A 21,478-nucleotide genomic window follows, 5' to 3' on the forward strand; every position below is an offset into this window, starting at 1 on the left:
ATGGAAAACAGGCATGATTGTATTTCCAAAATCCAGTGATTCCTTCTCTACAAATACCTTTGAATCACTCGTGGCCAAAGGACTGATATGAGCCAGGACTAGTGGAAGTAGAGTGGTAACAATGCAGGATTTACTCAGAATTTCAGCAGCGGGAACTTCATCAGCTTTCTCTCGTGCCAAAACCATCAAATTACTCGCTTTCTGACTAATGGAACTTGTCATGGACAAAGCTGTGTTTCTTGCTTGTTGCTCCAATTTTGTTGTTGCTGCTCTTCCATATTCAAGGGGGTTGCTGGATTTGAAAAATGTATGAGTTAATAATAATAATAATATACTTTATTATCATAAGACATAATCTTGTAGACAAAGCTTGGGTAGTAAATACTTAAAAAAAATGCAATACATACCAAATGAAAATAAAAATGGTGCATGGGTACAAACTATGTTAAAATGGAGGATATAAAATATATGTATATATAAAAGAGTAAAAGTCAAGTTTATAAAATAGTAGACATAAAATGTAACAACTTAGGCGCTCCTTAATTAATAAAGATAAAAAATATGAGTAAGTCAGTTAAAAGCTATCGTTAAAATATTCATCCAAAGTATAATAGGGTCTATCAGATAGGAATTGTTTGACTAACTTTCTGAATTGGAAGTCATTTATATCGGCAGATCTTATGTCCATTCGCAAATGATTGTACATTTTGCCACTGTTGTAAAATATGGAGTCTCTGGTGATGTTTTTAGTTGGCAGAGTGAGTTTCAGAGTGTGTCTGCTGTTTCAGGTGTTATAATGGGAAAAGGATGCAGCAAAATTTAATATACGCTTATTTATTGAACACACAGATTCCAGTATAAATAATGCAGTTACCATTAGAATATTATGTTTTTTGAAGAAGGTTCTATAGGAATCTCTTGGTTTGAGATTTCCTATATACCTTATTGCCCTTTTCTGTAAAATTAGTAGAGAGTTTTGAATAAAGTTGGACTGCATGCCCCCCAAAGTGGTATTCCGTAGCGTAAGTGAGAATCTTTGAGTGCATAATACGCCATTTTTTGCAGTGCTGAACCCCAATTCTTTATAAATCACTCTATCTAACCGCATAACAGCCAGAGGAGACTTTGCTAGTGAGTTGTTTAACATGATCCACAAATTTCGTTGATTGAGCATCTAAATGATATTAAATTTGTTTTAGTTAAATTAAAAGATGAAATGTTTGAATCACACCTATTTTTAACTTTTTTCAAGTCGGCATAGATTATTTTGGTAGTGTCATCTGCAAATAATATGAACTTCCCAGAAATATTAAGCATGGTGATGTCATTAATATATAATAAGAAAAGAATGGGACCTAACACAGAACCTTGTAGAACTCCAGAATGAAATTTCCTTTTTTTTTTTTGAAAGTTGAGTTGTTTTGACCATTTGCGTTCGTTCCTTTAAGTAGGAATCGAACCATTTGAGAGTTACTCCTGTGCATTCATAACGTTGGAGCTTTCTCAGCAGTATTTCGTGATCAACGTAGTCAAATGCCTTTGACAGGTCTTTTCACCGACATTCATCTCAGAATAAACTTTATTCAGAAATGAGAAAATAGCATCATGCATATTTTTATTATTCTGGAAGTCGAATTGATTTTCACTGATGATGTTATGCTTATTTATGAATCCAAGTAGTAGTTTTTTGACTAGTTTTTCAATTATTTTTGCAGTGGTTGGTATGAGAGATATAGAGCGGAGATTAGAGGGATCATCAGAATCTCCGCCCTTATGCAGAGGAATGACCACAGAGGTTTTTAGAAAAAAGGGGAATATGCCTATTTGAAAGCAGTACGAAAAAAAGATGAAATCTGTATATTGTTGGGAAAATTGGATAGTACTTGGTGAAGGTCTTGAGACCGACCAACCACTTTCATGTCATTTGCTCTGAAAACAGAATAACTTCGTGACAGATATATTAGGGACATAACAATGGCTAACAGACTAATAGCTTCAGGTCAGGTATGTTAACAGAAATAGCCTTATGCTGAGTCAAAGAAGAAGCAGAATATGCCTTAAAGAACAAGAAAGTGTTGTTAGCTACTTTGTTGGATATTGAGGACACATTCAATAATACATCCAATGTGTTACACAAGCTGCAAGTGGATAGTGGTACACAAAATTTCATAATGTTCAGTTTGTTATAGATTCGACTTAAAATGTGGCTCACCTGTAATAAAGGATAACGGGAATTTGTCCTCTAGCGAGAGTCGAACCATTGAAACTAAGAGAACATGTCGAAAAAGTGAATATTGTGTTATCAGAACCCTTCACGGAACTCAACCCCCCATCCCCATTATTTGTTCTGCCGCCGTGATTCCTCAGCCGAATTGCATACTTGATATTTTCCTGTAAAAAAACACTGCTGATCCAGTAAAACAGAATCTTTACAACTCACCAACCTTTATAGGAACAGCTCTGTCAAATTTAATTTCAATAATGTCTGGAGGAAAATCTTCAGGCCCGAAAGAACCCCTGGTAACTTCCAAACTGTTCCATCTATGAGCGTGAGTCTGACCATCAGGACCGTTCATAGTGCTCGTCTGAAGAAAAAAATACTCTCAATATATTATCAAATCGGGATAACACATTTAATTACATCTTCCAGCAGTTCAAGTTCATATTCGTAGTGTCCAATACCTCCATAGATACCTGCCCCTACCACCGAAATACCAGGATGGTCAACTTGAAAGCAAATCGCGTCAGGAGAACCATTACCGGTATTCCACGTTCTTGACTGATTGGTTCTTGTAAATCTAGAGGGCGTCATATGCAATGTACGGCCGCATGTTCCTTGAAGATCCTCCTAGAAGTAACTACAATTGTGCAACACACCAACGACAATTTTGTTTGTGAAACAACTAATTTCAAAAGTAAACTTACCTCAGCGGAGCTACACTGATGAACCAATTCAGCCAAAACTCTGGCTAGTAAGTGACAACAATATTTTGTAAGTTCTAATGAGCAACTTGTGTTGCTTTTTTGTAAACTTCTCATTATAGGGTCACAAGCCAAGTTTATAAGGCATTCCAATACTTCGTTCCACTGCCAAGAAATTCCAGAACAACTAGATTCCATCTGAAAGAAAAAGAAATAAAATCTAAGTACAACATCTGGAACTGCCAGTTGCTACACTCATTTTTGCAGAAAGTTTCAATGAAATTTTACCTCGTATAAAACCGAAGACTTCTTACAATAATGTGGCAAACATCTCAACCTAACCTCCAATTTACGGACGTACGATATGGAACTTTCTAACCTACCTCGTCTACACATAGATGCTAAGAAGTCGGTAGGTATGATATTACCCCAGGATATAAAGATGAAAAATATGGATTTGAATAATTCATAAAACACGTTACTTTTTCTCTAGCAGGTATGACTTTAAAAGGAAAGAAGCTAACACGATAAAATAATATTGCTTCAATTAATAGTATTATAAGATAATTCAAATAAATGGCTTATTATGTCACAGAACATACAAACTATGTTTTCGTTATTTTGAAGTATCTCTTCAATTGTGGAGAATAGTGCACCAAAGTTACCTTTTATTTTTCACAAACGACCACATTATCAGTGAAATTTGCGTTTTATTGCTCTGAAAAAAGCTGAAGCTTAGAAATTGACAACTGCTAAGTTATTAGTGTGTTCGAAAAAAGCCAGTGTGTGAAAAACTCTCTTGAAGATGGACGAATGTTTAGAATAACTTCAATCATCAGAAAAGATTATTCACAACTGGTCTACAGAGAGGGCGTTCTCAGGTCCTCAGGCTCTTGTCATCACAGTTGTTGCTTGGGAATAGATAGATTGAATCCCTCACAAAGACCAGTGACGAGATCTGGGAAGTATGCAGATTGAGATCCCGGTGTCAGGTCACAAAACCCCAAAAGCGTGTCACTACCTGAGAAGTAGACAGATTGAAACCTCAGTGTAGCCATACTTTCCAGTTTCCAGAAGAATGAAGCACAAGACACGACTCAAGTCGACCTTTGAAATTGGGACAGTATTCATTGTCAAAATATTAGAAATAAATGTTATAAGAGTATAATTGCACTTTCACTGCTACCCCAAATAATATCAAGGCTTTATCATTGTAGTAAATCATCCCCTAAAAAAATAACACCGGCCGCCGCTGGTCATCGTAAATCAATTGTGACGTGGCCAAGATCGCGCTCTACTCGACTGGCGGTTCGCGACCGTTCTACGCGACCGTTCTACACCCCGATCGGGAATTCAAGCGACAGTGCGGTGCTGAGTGAATTAAAACAAGGCGATAGACATTTGAATATTGGTTTGAAGTTTTACTTAAAGTGTTTGGTTGTATCAACAGTGAAATAAAGTTTGATTATTGTACAGTGTAGTATTATTAGCAAATTCACGGAGAAAAACGTAACATTTGGTGTCAGAAGTGGGATGTGGGTGATTTAACAATTCTTTGTTTTCCTTGAGAGGTATGCACTTTCACCTTGAGACACAAATACTGAAGACACCATAAGTTGATCAAATTTGTCATACTAACCTGAGTTTTGTAACTCATTTGTTCGACGAGAATGGGATAATGATGGGAATCGGAAACGCTCATCATCGGAAGGCCCGTATTATCTGAAGGACTCAATCCTCGATGCAGCGAACTTTCAGAACTAACGCTGTGGCCAATGAGAGGAAATGTGCTGCGCAATCGGACACTGGGCGCGCAGAGTGCGCACAAAACTGCGCTCAGTAATCTCTGGCTGCTGTTGTAGATGTTCTGACCATTATCCTTAAAAATATAAAATAATTATCTGTTGCGTAGCTGAACCATTATACAGTGAATGTTTGAATTTGGAAATTGGTAGATTGAATTATACTTTATTTATATAATTCTCAACATAAAACCTTTATTTTTATTCCTCACAACACCCTAATTGTGAATGTGAAATTAGAACATGTATATTAAAAATTCAGACTAATTTTGAGGTATTCAACAAAAGAAGAATGTTTGCAAAATATCGAATTTGTTCCATAATCAAACGACACATACCTTGTTACTTTCTGCCAATAAGTCACATAAACAAGTCCACTTCAAGTAAGCCGTGGGGTAGAAAGCATGGAAACACAACACGAAAGTATGGTGACACTCATCTAGGACGTTGTTCATCATATTTATACAGAGCATGTTGATCTTGGTGGGCTTTTTATTCTGCAGTACAATAGGAATATTGTCGGACAGAATCTGCTTCAACAAAGTTCTCACGTCGCCTATACATTCGGCCAACTGGACGTTTTCCAGAGAAACTTTTCTGTTGATTTGCTTGGGATAAATTTCGTTGGTGTAAGTGCAAATTAATCTCAAACTGGCTCTGCTGATGTAAACCAAACGCTCTAGTTCAAGGGTGGTGTACATATTTTTAAGGGATTGACCTTCCACGACTCCCCATTTGAAAGTATTCCACGACCACTGTAGGAGAGATAGCAAGCTTTGGAAACACTCCTTGGTGACGGTCCTGGAGAATCCCTTGGACAAAATATGGATAGGTTCGACTATGTCAGTTTGTCTTGGTGGTGACTGGTTTTCAGGTGTTATTATCTTGTATAGTAATTGCGGTATTTGACCGGCATTGACATCTGTACCGTTGTTCGACTTTTTTGAGGATTTGAAGTAAAATAACACCTGGTCTTCGGTTGTTACCATTGTTTGGCCAGAGGAACCACAATCACTGCTTGGGCCGCTGATTCTACACCAAGCGACAAACCATCGATGTGCCTTAAAAACATTGAGAATATCTGTAAAATACTTTTTCGCCATTTATCTTTGCGGGGGTTGAAAGTGAGAAAGAAAAAATGGGTATACAAGCGAATTGGGAGCGAATGGAAACAGGATACAAGGATCCCTAATGAAAGAGTCATATATTTTTCAAAATCCAACCTATACTAAAAATACTCTCTCTTCAATGAATGGACAACTACCAGATCTGTACGAATCATGCATCATTTTTACCTCACCAGAAAAGATATTGTTTAAAGATGACATTTTCCATTTGTATTATTTTTACCGTATTATTTTTCTGACATTTCACATGTATCTAGTGTACCGAATTAATGAACAATTCATTGTGTTTTATTTACTCACGCTTGTTAAGCTCTCTTCGATGTACTGAAAGGAAGCTATCATCCAAATCAGAGCTCTCGAACACAAACATCAACTGTTTCGTCTTTTTTTTTGCTTGTAGAAGACAAATTCATTGAATAATGGAACCAGGGCCAGGAAAAAAAGCATACTGTTGGGAAATTTCTATACGAGAAAATGAAGAATTATCTTCTTTAAATCTATTTAAAAATTTCTGAAAGAAAAAACAAATGTCAAACGTATGTGCGGCCTGGATTAAGAAATCGTCCTTGGAAATTTGATTTTTTCTCTAGTAAATCGAGTTTTTGAAATTTCCAACCTGTCCATACTGTGGGAGTGACAAAGTGCACCGACTGCATTGAAGGTAACACACAATTTGTACTTCCAGTGAAGTATTCAGCGAAAACGAGCTTCAAATAACCTTAAAAAATTCTTTATATATATATTTTTATTTGCTGGGCGACATCAGAACCGGGAAACATCCAATACTTCGCGATCTTTCGTCTGTAAGTTGCTGGAGTCGTGACTAGAGCTGAAACCTTGTTTGATACTCTCCCCCACAACTCATCTGGTGATCCGTCCAGCAACTCAGGAAGGTCTACGCCGCTCCAACAACTTTCTGCACCACAATATCGTACAAGATACTGGCAAAAGATGATAACCCACTGTAACATCACCGCCCTTTTCATTGAATAAAAGAAAATCATTTAAAGACTTCAAGACTGTCAACACTACCCCGGACCCTTCTACATCCAGGAGAACTACTAAATCCTGGAGAAAGTTTCTAGTCATTTCCAAGAAGCTGACAAAGCCCGGCTCAGGCTCAGATCAGCACCAGGCGGAGTCATCACCTCCAAGACTGCGACCATGCTTCTATCTATTGCGCTTGGCACCGCCAAAGCAACACTAGAGTCACACAGCACAGTGGAACACAGCAAGTCCTGTTGCGCCACAATCAGACATGTGGTGCCAGGAATAGTCAGCGCTGTATCGAGAAGTCCACCCCATGAAGACAGGTCTGAATCCAGGAGAAGTAATAAAACGACTGGAGGCCTCTACTCAGAGAGGAAAACCATTTATAGCCTGTATGAAGACCACCGCCAAATTAACCAAAGACCAGGTACGCCATAACTGAGACAAGACACAATATTCTCCAAGTTCTTCGCTGTAGCTTAAGATGCAGTAAGGAGATACTCACTGACCAATCTGTTTGCTAGCAATCCTGGATCGAGTGATGCTGGCACTTCCACAGCCATTCCATCAACGTCTATTGCCGAGCCGAGAGAGAAAAAAGAACCTTGTGAAATCTCTCTACCAGACATTTCATCTGCTTCAAGTACAACTGATGACACAAATGTCACAACAGATGGGGAAATCCATCTATTGGAAACAGCAACATTTGCCCTATTGCAGTAGCAATGCTAGACAATACTACTTGCCTTGCTTTAAAAAAATTGAAAATTTTAAAAATCATCAATGAAAGTTTTCTAGTTCATTGGTAGTCACTAAATATTTTTATATAAATATTTATTCATTCCTAAAAGATAATTGTTCATATTTATTGATTGTTGAAATGATATTATTTACCAAAAAATAGAATTTCTTTTCGTTATTTCCATTGGCATGAAAATTCTGTTGAATATAGTTACCTGCAAGGGAACCGGTTCATCAAACAAAATCGGAAATTTCTGCCTCGGACCGCATTCATATGGTATCTCTTCAGTTTCTGCCAACAACTCCCCGTCAATCTCTTGTTCTCCCCCTTCAGGACCGATATCCAACAACTTCAACTTGGCCGTATACTCTCCGCGACCGCCAAACAGCCCAAAACCCCCCAGAAGTATATCGGAATCAGCCATGAAGCGAATCGCCTCTATGCTGTGACCCGAATATCCCCAACCACCTCCATGGCTCTCGAATCTATTAACCGCCTGGAAGTCTTCCTTGGAGTACTGCTTTCCAGACATTAGTTGCCTGTCATCAATTATGTCGTTGATGGTCGAGATTTGCATTTGGTGGGCAATGGAGAGTATGTCAAGGCAGCAAAGAAGATTGATTGCCGCCTGGAAGCGCGTCACAAAACAATTCGTCGTTACCGGAAGAGCTAGTTCGGGCGAGAGAATGGACGCCAGTTGAAAACTTACATCTGGCGTCTCCGGATCGTAAGACGTTATATCTCCGGGAATGTGATTGTCCAAAATCCGAAACGAATTTTTGAGCTGAAGTTCGCTAGCTATTACGTTGTAACAGGAAAATTCGTTACAGTTAGAGTCGTAAGACCAAAGAACGTTGTAAATCGGATCCATACATACTATTTTGTTGCTAAAATCGACTTGATCGTCACTTTTGAACGAGTTACAGTTACCATCCCGCTTGTTGATAACTAGACATTTGAAGTTCTTGGCAGTTTCTTCTTCGTTCGGCAATAAAACTGAAATAACAATAATTTTTCACACAAAATAGTAACGAGTAATAGCAATTCATACCGATAGAATGTTTATTTGCAGTAACAGTTGATTTGGATATGCTAATTGAGTTAATTAGGCTTTCGTCTAGTTTCAGAAAGGTTTGGTCTCCTGAAGCCCCGACCCAAGTTGCTCTACGTCCGTGCCTGGGGCCGATATTGGGAATGAGACCTGGGATGCTATACCAAGGCGTTCTTGGGTTGCTATAGCGAGAGCTGGAACTATTGCCGGGTTGGGTGGCATCTTGAGAAGAATTGGGGGATCTTCCAAGCTGCCCCTTCTGCAAAGGATGAGAAATAAAACATTGTCAAAATACATCTGATGAGTGTGTCGAGTTGAGATACATTTATATTGCAACAGGGATCAATTCTACATCCATTATGTTGTGCCAATTCAATTTGAACTATTCCTTATGATATTGTTGTGAATTATCCCCTAAAAAAAATAACGCCAGCCGCCGCTGTCTTTGTTAATCGACTGTGACCGGCCAAGGTCGCGCTCAACTCTATTTGTTCTTCTCAATCGTTCTAGGTATCGCTTCGCCTCGAGAATATTCCTATCGGCATCCGGAAACTTTTATTGAGATATATAAGCACTACCAACAGGCAGATGAGGCTAGTCTAGTTGAAAGTGCGGTAGTGAGCTAATAAGGCGATGAACATCTGAGTCTTGATTTGAAGTTCAGTTAAAGTTTTTAAGTCAGTGTAGTAGTCAAATAAAGTTGATTTCATTTGTACAGTGTTGTCAATCATTTTCGAACCCAAGGAAAAACGAAACAATATGTTTGCTATCAGAAATGCGATAGATCGACCTAGCATATCTGGACAATTAACTAATGTATCAGATAAAATGTATAAATGATGTACAGAAAACAGACTGCAGCTGGAGTTTCATAATGGAATGGACAGAATTAGAAAAAATGAAACTCTTAGAAATATCTGTGAAAAATACTTAAAGTTAGGAAACACATATTCAGAAATTAAATTCCAAAATGAACTTCTTATGCCGCTTAATAAGATATCTTAGAGATCGTATCTCAATAGAAGGTCTAAGAACATATTATTTTACTTATTGCTTTTTGCTTATTCACTAAATGACTATGAAATTATTTTTTGAAGCAGACCAGCCGCTCTCATTAAGTATTTGTGAGTCAAAAAAGAATTATTCGTTTCATATTGTTATACTATTTACTAATTTACTGGTTGGATGGAAGAGCAATTTCTGCCTTGATTCGTCATGCGCAGACGTTGAATTCTGCCATTTGTTAGTTTAGATTAGTATCCCTTGTACTGAGTAACCTTTCAATAAAAGCATTTATTATTATTATTAATTTTTTGTACTCACTTGTGCATTTCCAAATGTGTAAACTTCACCTTTCGAGGTGAGCACAACGGAATGATTACTACCAGCTGCCACATGTACTGCACTACAAGGAAGTCTCACTAACTGAATGCCGTTCTTTGTCAATATGTCTCCACATCCAAGCTGACCGTATAAGTTGGATCCAAAAGTATAGACCTAAATATGCATTACGATAACGAGTAAATATTGAATGTAGTTGATGTAAGTGTTAAAATAATTGGAAATATTTTCTCAGTTACCTGTCCGTTCTGTAGGAGAAGCAAACTATGGTGTAGCCCACAGGCTATTTGAATCACTGGATTTTCTGTTGGTAGAGATAACTTGGCTGGTGGAAGACACGTTAAACGAGCAGCATCTCTTTCAACGTCAGAACCTTGCTGCTCTTTCACTGCGAATGCACCATAAATTTCATCAGATAAAGAATTATTTCAAGATTTTCACAACATCCCTACTACTATGAACTCGGGTCATAAAGGTTATACAACGACTTACCTGTAGCGAGAACATTACTCTGTCTGACGCTGTTGTTGATACGATGCAAGGCAGAGGTGTTGGTTACGGGCCTAGACGATTTAGATTTCAGCATCTGTTTACTGGAACCTTGAACAGACTTCTTGCTTTTATTTTTCCTTTCTTCGAGTCTGCTCTGGAGCTTAAAAAATATTGGAGTTTCAATTTTCTATTACAGCATTCACAATTGGAATTAATTACCTGTTCTTGTAGCTTCATCCTCTGTCTTGGCGGTATAGATTTCTCTCGGAAAATTAAATCTAGTCTCATCATTCCGGCTAGATCAGCTAATTCCGAATTGTCGACCACTTCTCTGGCACAGATTCTACAACAACCGCAGATGGCACATCCACTATCTCCTTCTCCACAGCCACATTCTCTGAAAAAGTTAATTCAAGTAATAAAACAGATTCAAGGAATTGAATGGAAAGTCTACAACAGGAGTTGAAACCAAAGTTTTTTTAATCTGCACGTGATTCACTGAATCTAATATAATATGGTAGCTTATTAAGTTTCTTTAAAGCTTTTAGAAAATACTGATTCCATGGTAATACTTTGATAAGTTCTAGCTTTGTATAACCTATTATTTCTTGCAAAATAATTGTGTGCATTAAAAGTTAATATAATATATACATTAAAATATAAAGTATACTGGACGTAGATTATTTATATTTGGTAGATTAAAACCATAGTCATAAAGAAAATAATTCATTGAGATACTGAGATCCATTGTAATATCTTCAGCATAATTAATATTGGGGTAAAACAAGTAGTTCTCAAGTTAAAATTCTCATCCCAAAATTTTGTAATATACTATTTGATTTAAAGTAAAAAGAGATAGCACAGACAAATTGTATTCATAATAAATTTGGATGATAGATTGAAAAGTTGTTATTCTGATCTAAAAAAACAATTGTAATTGAAAACAAGTAATGATAGATAGATAGATAGATATATTTATTTGATTATATTATGTATAAAATACATATAAACAAGTATAGCTGAGGCACCAGTCAATCTAATAATAACACTGATGATCTTCAAACAAGACTCAACCTCTAAAGGAAGCAAGAAACTCTTTGGAAGGTTCGGAATAGATGAACATTTCAACCTAGCAGACCACTATTATAATATTCATGCCGTCATTGTTCAATGTGGTTCTGGCGTTGAATTTGGTCATTATTACGCCTTGGTCAAAGACGAAACGGACTGGTTTAAGTTTGACGATAGTCGTGTCACGAAGTGTTCTGGCGATGCATTGAATTTATTGGAGCCTCTGGAGACACCCTAAATTTTGTTTCATAGGAGAGAGGACATTGTTAGATCAAGATCTTCAGATGATGTGGTGCTGCAGGTTTTTCCGGGTTTTCCTGCAGCTGAAAAAGCAAATGCGTCACTGGAATCAATGAAGTCGCCCCAGAGCGCCAATTAATTTTAATTGTTTTTATTTTATTTTTATCGTTGTTTTAATGGAATATAAATTATTTAATTCAGAATTCACTCTGTTAAATAGATCAGTCAAAAATAGAACTTCATTTATGACAAGTTAGAAAAACAAATAGGTGCAAGGCACAAAGTTTTCTATAAAATAAAATAAACAGTAAAAATTTGTAACAATTTCAAATTAGGTGTAGAGGTTCGGTGAGCATCTTCCTTGCGTCAAAAGTGTATCTACGCACATGTTCTTAATATTCTGAAATGGAATAAAGACAGTTCTTTTTTGAATACTTTTTTATAACTTTTTAAAAATAAAACATATTCATATTTTTAATATTGGCAGGAAGTGCACTATACAATTTAAAATATTAGGAGTTTTTTTGTGATTTCATCAGTCTAAAACGTTGAGGTCTAATAAAATTGCTTTTACGTGTATCATGATTGTGTAAACTGGATTGCTTGGGAAACAAGGGGGTCCTTTCATGAATATCTAATAAGCTTGAGTAAACATACAAAGAATGCACCGACATAATTTCATGAGTGATGAATGATTCACGGCAAGAATCCCTAAAACCGATACCAGCAATGATTTTCTCAGAGCTTTTTTCTGTAATATAAAAATGCATTGGGCATCACTAGAATTTCCCCAAAGTAGAATACCGTAATAAATGTGAGACTGTATGAGCGAGCAAAATACTATTTTCAACGTAGTGAAATTTGTTATTGGTTTCAGCTGTACAAGTAAAAATAAGGCACTCGATAGCTTACTTTTCAATCTCGAAATGTGGCTTGACCAATTTAGCCTATTGTCCAGAGTAAAACCCAATAATTTGACACACTGGAATTCAGGTAATTGCAGAGCCATAGAAACAATCATGTTTTGTGATTTTTCCATATTTATCATGAGTTTGTTGACACTGAACCAGTGCTCCGCTTTTTCTTGTATTTCCATAGACTTATCAACAAGAGCTGAATAATTCATAAAAGAGTATATCAAGGATGTATCGTCAGCAAATAGTACACTGTGACATGGCTTCATATAGTTGTAAAAATCATTGATGTAAATAACGAACAAAAGCAGGCCCAAAACCGATACCTGCGAATATATATATATATATATATATATATATATATATATATATATATATATATATATATATATATATATATATATATATATATATATATATATATATATACCGGGTGTCCCACATTTTATGTGACAGGCAATATCTGGTTTGTTGAAGGAGATACACAAAAATGTTTCATACAAAAGTTTTAGGAGTTCATGAGAGCTATATTTTGATATAATTTTTAAATATACAGGGTGTTTGGTGTAGGTGCTATAGACCAAAATTCCATTTTTTAAAATAGAACGCCCTGTATATCATTACATATTCAGATGCTACGTTAAATTCTGATATCATTTCATGTTTGGTTTTTGAAATTCGGTTACGGCGTTGTTGAGTTATTGCTTAAAATGTAAAGTCTTGAGAACGACTATTATTTTTAAAAATATCTCATACAATTATTCTCTCTGCATCAGATCACATGAAAATTAGTCAAAATTTTGGGTGTTCGAAGTAATGGTTTCAATTTTGAGTTGTGGAATTCAGTCAGGAATCATTTTGAATATGAAACAATTGCGAAATTGAAAGAGGTGTATTCGAAAACAAATCTTTAATTAATAACAATGTAAATAATATAACTTGATAAATCATTTCATAAGAATGGTAGGTACCTAGAAATAAGTCATAAAAATTGTTCAAAGTGATGCCCATTAGATATTATACAGGCTTCGAAACGTCGAATCACTTCTCTCGTACAAGTCGCTCTTATAATATCAGGCGTAATATCACTGCACGCTAGTCGAATTTTCATTTTCAGATCATCCACATTCAAAGGGGGAGTAGTGAAAACAATATCTTTTAAATAACCCCATAGAAAAAAATCAAGCGGTGATAAATCTGGGGAACGAGCCGGCCACCGAATTGGACCCTTATTACCAATCCATCTATTTGGGTACGTTCTATCCAGATATTCAGTAACAACCTGTGAATTGTGAGGAGGAGCACCATCTTGTTGCCACCAAATTCCTTGTCATTCTGCTATGGGAATATCTTCCATCAACTGGATCAAATCATTTTCTAGAAAATGTAAATATCGCAATCCATTGAGATTTTCATTGAAAAAGTAAGGTCCTATGATGCGGCCATTGAACATACATTAATACCCCAAGTAGTTTGAAAATTACTTTCGCGGACCCAGTGGGGATTTTCTTGAGACCAATAGTGACTGTTATGTCGATTCACAACTCCATTATTGTGGAATCGCGATTCATCGCTCCACAAAATTTGACTGAATATGTTAGGACTTTCATGTAATATTACCTGAATACAAGCAATGAATTCAAGTCGTCGTTCAAAGTCCGTGGGTTTCAAACCTTGTACCAACTGAATTTTGAATGGGTGGTATTTATTGTCTTTCAGAATTCTCTGTACATTAGATTTACTCACACCGACTTCTTCTGCAAGAGTACGGATAGAAACATGTGGATGAATAATAATATAAGCCAACACATTGATCTCTAAATCTTCAGTTCTAACAGATCTCGTATGATGACGATGCTTTATAGTAGAAGAAAATGACCCAGTTCGCAATTTTTCTACAACTCTCGAAAAAGTCATTCGTGACGGAATGGGTCTGTCTGTCTGGAAAACGTTCTTGGTATAGACGTTGTGCTTGACGGCAGTTTTTCTGACATTCCCCAAAAATTAATAACATATCAATGCAATCACTTGGACTAAACGGGAAAGGCATACTGGAGTTTTCGCACAAAGAACACAGTTACTGTTTTGCAAAGAATCACTGAATCGAACAGACAAGTAGATACAATTCAACAACATTTGTTACTATGGCATCAACAAGCATAAGCTACTTGATGAAATTGTGCAATATAAAGCAATTCACCCTCAAGTTAGTCACATTCTCAAGAATTTCAATATTATATTCAACTGATATCGATATCGTATCGTAGAGGTGAGAATAATGGTTTGTATTCAGTAGTAGTCTAGTTCACTTTAATAAAAGTTATAGACTGGATTCGTGTACGAGTAAATAAGTTTTTTTGAAACTTTATATTTAAGGAAAAGTGCAATAACTCAACAACGCCGTAACCGAATTTCAAAAACCAAACATGAAATGATATCAGAGTTTAACGTAGCATCTGAATATGTAATGATATACAGGGCGTTCTATTTTAAAAAATGGAATTTTGGTCTGTAGCACCTACACCAAACACCCTGTATATTTAAAAATTATATCAAAATATAGCTCTCATGAACTCCTAAAACTTTTGTATGAAACATTTTTGTGTATCTCCTTCAACAAACCAGATATTGCCTGTCACATAAAATGTGGGACACCCGGTATATATATATATATATATATATATATATATATATATATATATATATATATATATATATATATATATATATATATATATATGTATATATATCCCTGTTTCACTATATATTTGAAATCTTCATTGAATTGTTAAAAATTCATATTCTATTCATATTGAAGTGTTACCATTACAATGTTTTTTCTGTACTCAATTTCAGTTTATCTTATTATAAAAGTTTAGAGGATTTATATTCAGAATGGCAGTTTTGAAGTCACTATCATAACAAGCAAAGTGTTATCTGCAAAGAACTTTATGAAATAGATATTTATAGAACAATTCTGTTTTAGTATATATTTTCATTTTTATATTTGTTTCCATATGTATATAATATATTGATGATTGTAGACACTTTTTTTCAGTCATCATCATTAAGTTTCCTAGTAGATACTATTTACCCAAAAAATTGTTAAGTTCACAGTAAAACAACAGTTACAACAATAGATCGGTGATATATTTTTCAGTCAAAACTATTGGGTTCAATGGGTTAAAAAGCTTGGAAACACCTGTTTCATGAACAGTTTAATCCAATGTTTATCAAACACAGGATGGTTGCTGGAATACTTAAAAAAGGATACATACATGGAAGATATCAATACTAGTATTTCTAGTATGAAAGGTGTTTTAATCAAAACGTTCACAGAAGTTATCAAGGAATTGTGGTCAGAAATTTCATCTGATAGAGTAATAAACACTGCCTACTTTAAAAGTCAGATTCAAAGATTTGCCCCTCGATTCATGGGATCTGCCCATCAAGACGCCCACGAATTTCTTCGATATCTTTTAGAAGGTTTACATGAGGACCTCAACAGAATTACTGAGAAACCTGAACCGATCTTAACGGAGATTGACGAAAAAATGAATATGAGCAACTCTAAGATTGTAGACTATTTCGTTGGTCAATTAAAATCCACTATGAAGTGCACACACTGTGTAACCTTTGATCCTTTCTGGGATTTGTCTATTTCCATACCACAAAGAACTGGCCAATTGAGTTTGTCACATTGCTTGGATTCCTTCATAAGAGAGGAAACTCTGGATGGAGATGAAAAACCAATATGTTCGAGGTGCAAGCAAAGAAGAAAATGTACAAAGTCCTTATCTATCTATAAGTTTCCCCGTATTTTAGTAATTCATTTGAAAAGATTTTCTCCAAAAGAAAGATTCAGAGGCAAATTGAATGTTTTCATTGAATTTCCTTCAGATGAATTAGAATGAGCCATTTTGCAGCAGACAATGTGGTTCCTTGTCGTTATAATCTATATGCACTTTCAAATCACAGTAGGACTACTTACAACAGGCATTGCATTGCATATTGTAGACACCTATATAGTAGCACGTGGCATGAATATAATGATTCACACACGTGTTCCCAATTTCGCCAAAATCACTTGTGAGCGATGAGGCATATATCCTCTTTTATGAACAGGAGGGAATGAAGCAGCACCTTTGAGGTGATTTTTTTTCTTCTTTCCTTTTTTTTATAACACTAGTTCTCTGAATTGATTCATATTCATATAACTTGTGGAGTTCCTCAGGGGTCTATCCTGGGGCCATCACTTTTCCTGATTTATATAAACTCACTGTCATGTCTCGCCTTGAGCGGCCAACTTCAACTGTATGCAGATGACACCGCAATTGTTTATTCTGGCACAGACAAACTCCAAATAAAACATCAAATAGAGGAAGATCTATCCCACATTGAAAAATGGTTAATTTATCACAAATTAACTCTTAATGCCAACAAGTCAAACTATATCATAATAACAAGGAGCAATCCATGGGATGATATGACAATTGAAATTGGAACAAGTCATCTGACCAGAACAACTTGTATCAAGTATCTTGGCCTTTATATTGATGACAAGCTGAAGTGGGACAAACATATACAGCAAATTTGTAAAAAAATAGCCCCTGCTATTGGTGTCTTGGGAAGAATCTCAAATTCACCTCTATAAGCCAGAGAAAATTAATATATTACTCCCTTGTGCATAGCCATATCACATATCTGACACTCATCTGGAGTTGTACGACACAAAATCGAATAGATCAACTGAAAGTATTGCAAAACAAAGCTGTTAAGAGAGTATATAATCTTCCGTACCGATATCCAACAGCACAATTATATCTAACCAGACGAATCATGGACGTACACTCACTGTACATAATTCAAACCTGTACTTACATACATAGCACCCAGCTGAATAGTATTCATTCAAACATTCACTTCACGTCGAATCTACAAGTCCATAACTACAGTACCAGAAATAGGCAACAATTACGAACAACTGCTGTGAAGACTTCTGCTGGTCAGCAGAGTATTACACATCAAGGCGTCAAATTCTACAACTCAATTCCCGATTATCTAAAGGCTCTTGGAGTGTTCTCTTTTAAAAAGAAATTGAAGGACTTAATATTTAGTGGTTATTTCCAGACACAGTATTAGTATTAATAGTATTAACGATCCTATCAGATTGATGCTGTTATATAGATTTATATATATATATATATATATATATATATATATATATATATATATATTTTGTTTTCTCTTCTTCAGTAGTATTAACATTACTGTGAGACTGATGCTGTGATAGTTTTTTTATCTTTTTCTTATATTTTATGTATCCAGAAAAATATTTTATTTTATCTTGTTTATTTTTTTTAATTTGAGAAGCTTATAATAATTACCTCTCATATTTATTTTCTTCTAATTGATTGACATATGTATCTTTTTTTTTATGGCCTACATAGCTTACTTAAGCTCAAGGCCTTAACCATAATATGTACTATGCAGAATTTTGTACTCATATTTATTTGTAGTTACGCAATTTATGGAATAAATAAATAAATAAATAAAAATTTGTATTTCATGATTGTTCCAAATTTCATTATGTATTGTTATACTTAGATTAGTAAAAGATAGAGATATTAAAAAAATAAAAAGAATGGTTTGATAAAAAAAAATTTCAAAGAAAGATTGTATTAAAATTCGGTGATCCTAACAGATTTTTCAGCTCACATATTCTATGACATATGAGTTCATAAATGAACTAAACAAATATTAACTCAAAACGAAAAATAAAAATCGAAACCATTTTATTCATAGGCTTTGTATCCTTCAATTCCCCGACTCGCAATAAAGAATGCCCAAATTTCCACTTACTGTCCAGGATTCCGTTCAGCACTCACAGAGGACAGACAACTAATAGAGTATCCTGTACACTCCCTGCATACAGTACAAATCATACACATATCATCGTGCCAAGAATGCATCCCAGGGGGACAAATGTTATGCTGCTCCCCCATATTGGGATCGGACACACCAGGTATGTTGTCTCTGTCTTTCTGGTTTTCCGTTTGAATTTCATCGAGAAGATCCTGTTCTTCTTGTACTCCACAAGTATCCATCGCAACAATATTGGTGGAATTCTCTAAAATAAAGGAACTCGACTATGTGAAAGCATGAGGAAATATCAATATATTCATACCTTCCTTGGATGCAGCGAATTCTCTTCCGCATTGGAATTTATTATTGATACCGAAAGTGTACACTTGCCCTTTATTGGTCAGAGCTACGGCGTGCGCTTTTCCAAGTGAAACTTGTGTTATGAATTCACCTTTCAAACTGCCAACAACTCCTGTAATATCATTATTGATAAATAATACACTTTGTATTTACAACAAAATTAATCTTACAATTATTATAATCAGAGACTATTACTAACTCGAAGTATTATATAATAACAGTAAAAGTGAAGAAGATATATATTATAATTCTGTTTGAAAAACTCTGTTTAAAATCTGTTATTCTGTTAATCAGCTGATAATTGAAAGATACATATTTTTGGGAGATTCATTTTTCGGAAAATAGGTTTACAAAAAAAATGTGGAAAAGTAGAAAGCCAAAACTAGCTTTCCTCTTTTCCACATTTTTATTCCTCTTCTGAAAACTTATCCCTTTTCATTTAAATAAAATTCCTATGGCTGGGATTAAATTAAATAAGCGAATGAATGTCATTACTTGCAGTCATCGATGACATGAGTAGATTTAACTCATTCGTGACATAAAAACGTGATTTTATGAATGAATTGGGTCTTTCATTTTGTAATATTATCCTAAAGACGCTGAAGAGGCATAAAAACAAGGTCTCATTTCGAAACATTGGATGTCCACCAGTGAGGATGATAGTATTTCATGTAAATGAAATTTTACCTCTTTCATATACTACATATTGTGTAGCAATCCTGTGAATGGTATCTGATTCAATTCATAACAAATGTTTGGAGTACAAACTGGAAAGTAAAGTGTTTTTTGTATGATTTAATGTTCATATAGAAGTATTTGTTTAGAAAGTATTTTTTTCCTAAAATTCGATGTTTAAATGGAACGATCGATTTTCACTTGTTATCGCCCAACCTGTGTTAGGAATCTCAAGTTAAAAGGTAACACCTCGTTAATCCTTAGCTCGCACAAGTTTCGACTTCTGAGGGTTGTCGTTCGTAGAGGTGCGACAGCTGGTTAAGGGAAAAACATATTTTAAACAGATTTTAAAGTAGTTGTTGCAAGAGAGCTTTTTCTTCCAGTTTGTCTGAAAGTTACTTATTTGCATGATCTACACATCTTTGTGAAGAGTGTAACTTGAAAGTATTTGCTTTCTTCGTTTCTTTGGAAGATTTCCATATTTTTTGTATGAAGATGGAGATATGTATATTGGAAAGAGGAGTGGACCAAGTATCGAGCCTTGGGGTACTCCGTAGCGTCTCAATAAACGGCTAGAAGTATTATTATTTTGATGAACATATCGTGAACATTTTTTTTTAAATCGTTCTCAACTAATGATAATGAAATATATTCAAAACCAAAATATTTCAATATTACATAGTATCGCAGGGTCTAGAAATCTAGAGTAATGAAAGCTTTACTGTAATCAAGTAACAGTTAGACATTGCGCAGCAAATTTTTGGTTTGCCCTTTTCGGTTTGCCCTTTATTACACTTCAATGGGTTAGCTAACAATCTATCTTTATTTATTTTGCAGATCGTGGAGGGATATATACCCAAAAAAGGAGCAAAAAATATATCCATATTTTATCTGTATCACAACCGTCATTAATAGTATTTGAAGTTCTAATTGAACTTATCTATAACTTCTTTCTATCAAATGATAAAGTTTTTTTTAATTTGGTAGAAACTATCTCAAACACAAAGCTATTGAAAACATGAGATTTTTTTAGTTTCCGAAGTTTTTCTCTGAACCATAAATTAATACTGAATTTTATGGAAATTTAAAATTCTGAACAATAAATACAGATAATGTGAATCACAAACCTGTAACTGGATCTGCATGTGTAGTGTCTTTCCCAAACATTATTAGTTCTCCCTCTTTATTAATCAATGCTGTGGTACCACTGTTGCAAGCCACATAAACCATGCATTGTCCATCAACCTTGATCATCTTTTTCGGTTTGACAGGTTTCGGTTGTCTCCTAACTTTATTTTGATCACCATCTTCTCCTCTACGTGCAGTTCCTTAAAAACAAGTAGTTTAACAAATTATTGTATTATTTAGTACAAGGCATAGAAAAATCGATAATTATTAAGTTCAATGAGAGCAACTTATGCAGAAATTAAAATCCTAAAACAAAAATTGAAGTTATAGAGATGTCAAATGGTAAAGCCATAGAAAACAAGAAAGACACTGCAAATAATTTCAACAAAAAAAACAACTTTTTGTCATACACACGAAGATTTCACATTTATGGAAAATACCATGTACCTGGATCTCACACATGAAAAGGAATTAAAATACCTTAAATTGATTTATTTTTCATTAGTATATCTTATATCAGTATGGGGAATGGCAACAAATTCCTTATTGAAACCAATTAAAAAACTTCATTACAAAATTATGAGGTTGAACTACAAGGAGCCTACAGACAACTTGTATAAACCAAAAAAACTATTAGATTTGTCATCCTTTCATAAATTCAAATTATGTACCTTCATTCATTTGACCAAAAATATGCTCAAACATTCGAATTCAACTTTCAAAATCAATGGTGACCAACACAACCATTTGACAGGATA

The 21,478-nt window shown here is 35.0% G+C and overlaps 1 protein-coding gene across 2 annotated transcripts in view; it reads right to left on the minus strand.

The window, feature by feature from the left end:
- The window catches only part of hiw (MYC binding protein highwire), a 216,379-nt gene that overhangs the window by 188,980 nt on the left and 5,921 nt on the right, over positions 1–21,478 (minus strand). For both annotated transcript variants that reach the window (XM_074176913.1, XM_074176914.1), the window contains exons 7-22: positions 20,720–20,920; positions 18,880–19,029; positions 18,555–18,822; positions 10,687–10,864; positions 10,468–10,627; positions 10,215–10,363; positions 9,958–10,131; positions 8,635–8,893; positions 7,798–8,579; positions 5,063–5,785; positions 4,562–4,801; positions 2,926–3,120; positions 2,642–2,848; positions 2,445–2,585; positions 2,213–2,391; positions 58–292 (exon numbers count right to left, since the gene is read on the minus strand). In XM_074176913.1, the coding sequence (XP_074033014.1) occupies positions 58–292; positions 2,213–2,391; positions 2,445–2,585; positions 2,642–2,848; positions 2,926–3,120; positions 4,562–4,801; positions 5,063–5,785; positions 7,798–8,579; positions 8,635–8,893; positions 9,958–10,131; positions 10,215–10,363; positions 10,468–10,627; positions 10,687–10,864; positions 18,555–18,822; positions 18,880–19,029; positions 20,720–20,920 (4,241 nt within the window). The remainder of the gene's footprint in view (positions 1–57; positions 293–2,212; positions 2,392–2,444; positions 2,586–2,641; positions 2,849–2,925; positions 3,121–4,561; positions 4,802–5,062; positions 5,786–7,797; positions 8,580–8,634; positions 8,894–9,957; positions 10,132–10,214; positions 10,364–10,467; positions 10,628–10,686; positions 10,865–18,554; positions 18,823–18,879; positions 19,030–20,719; positions 20,921–21,478) is intronic.

This window comes from Leptinotarsa decemlineata, unplaced genomic scaffold (genome assembly GCF_025532065.1).
Source record: "Leptinotarsa decemlineata unplaced genomic scaffold, Ldec_3_MD MMD2_tig00002082_RagTag_RagTag, whole genome shotgun sequence".
Lineage (NCBI taxonomy): Eukaryota > Metazoa > Arthropoda > Insecta > Coleoptera > Chrysomelidae > Leptinotarsa > Leptinotarsa decemlineata.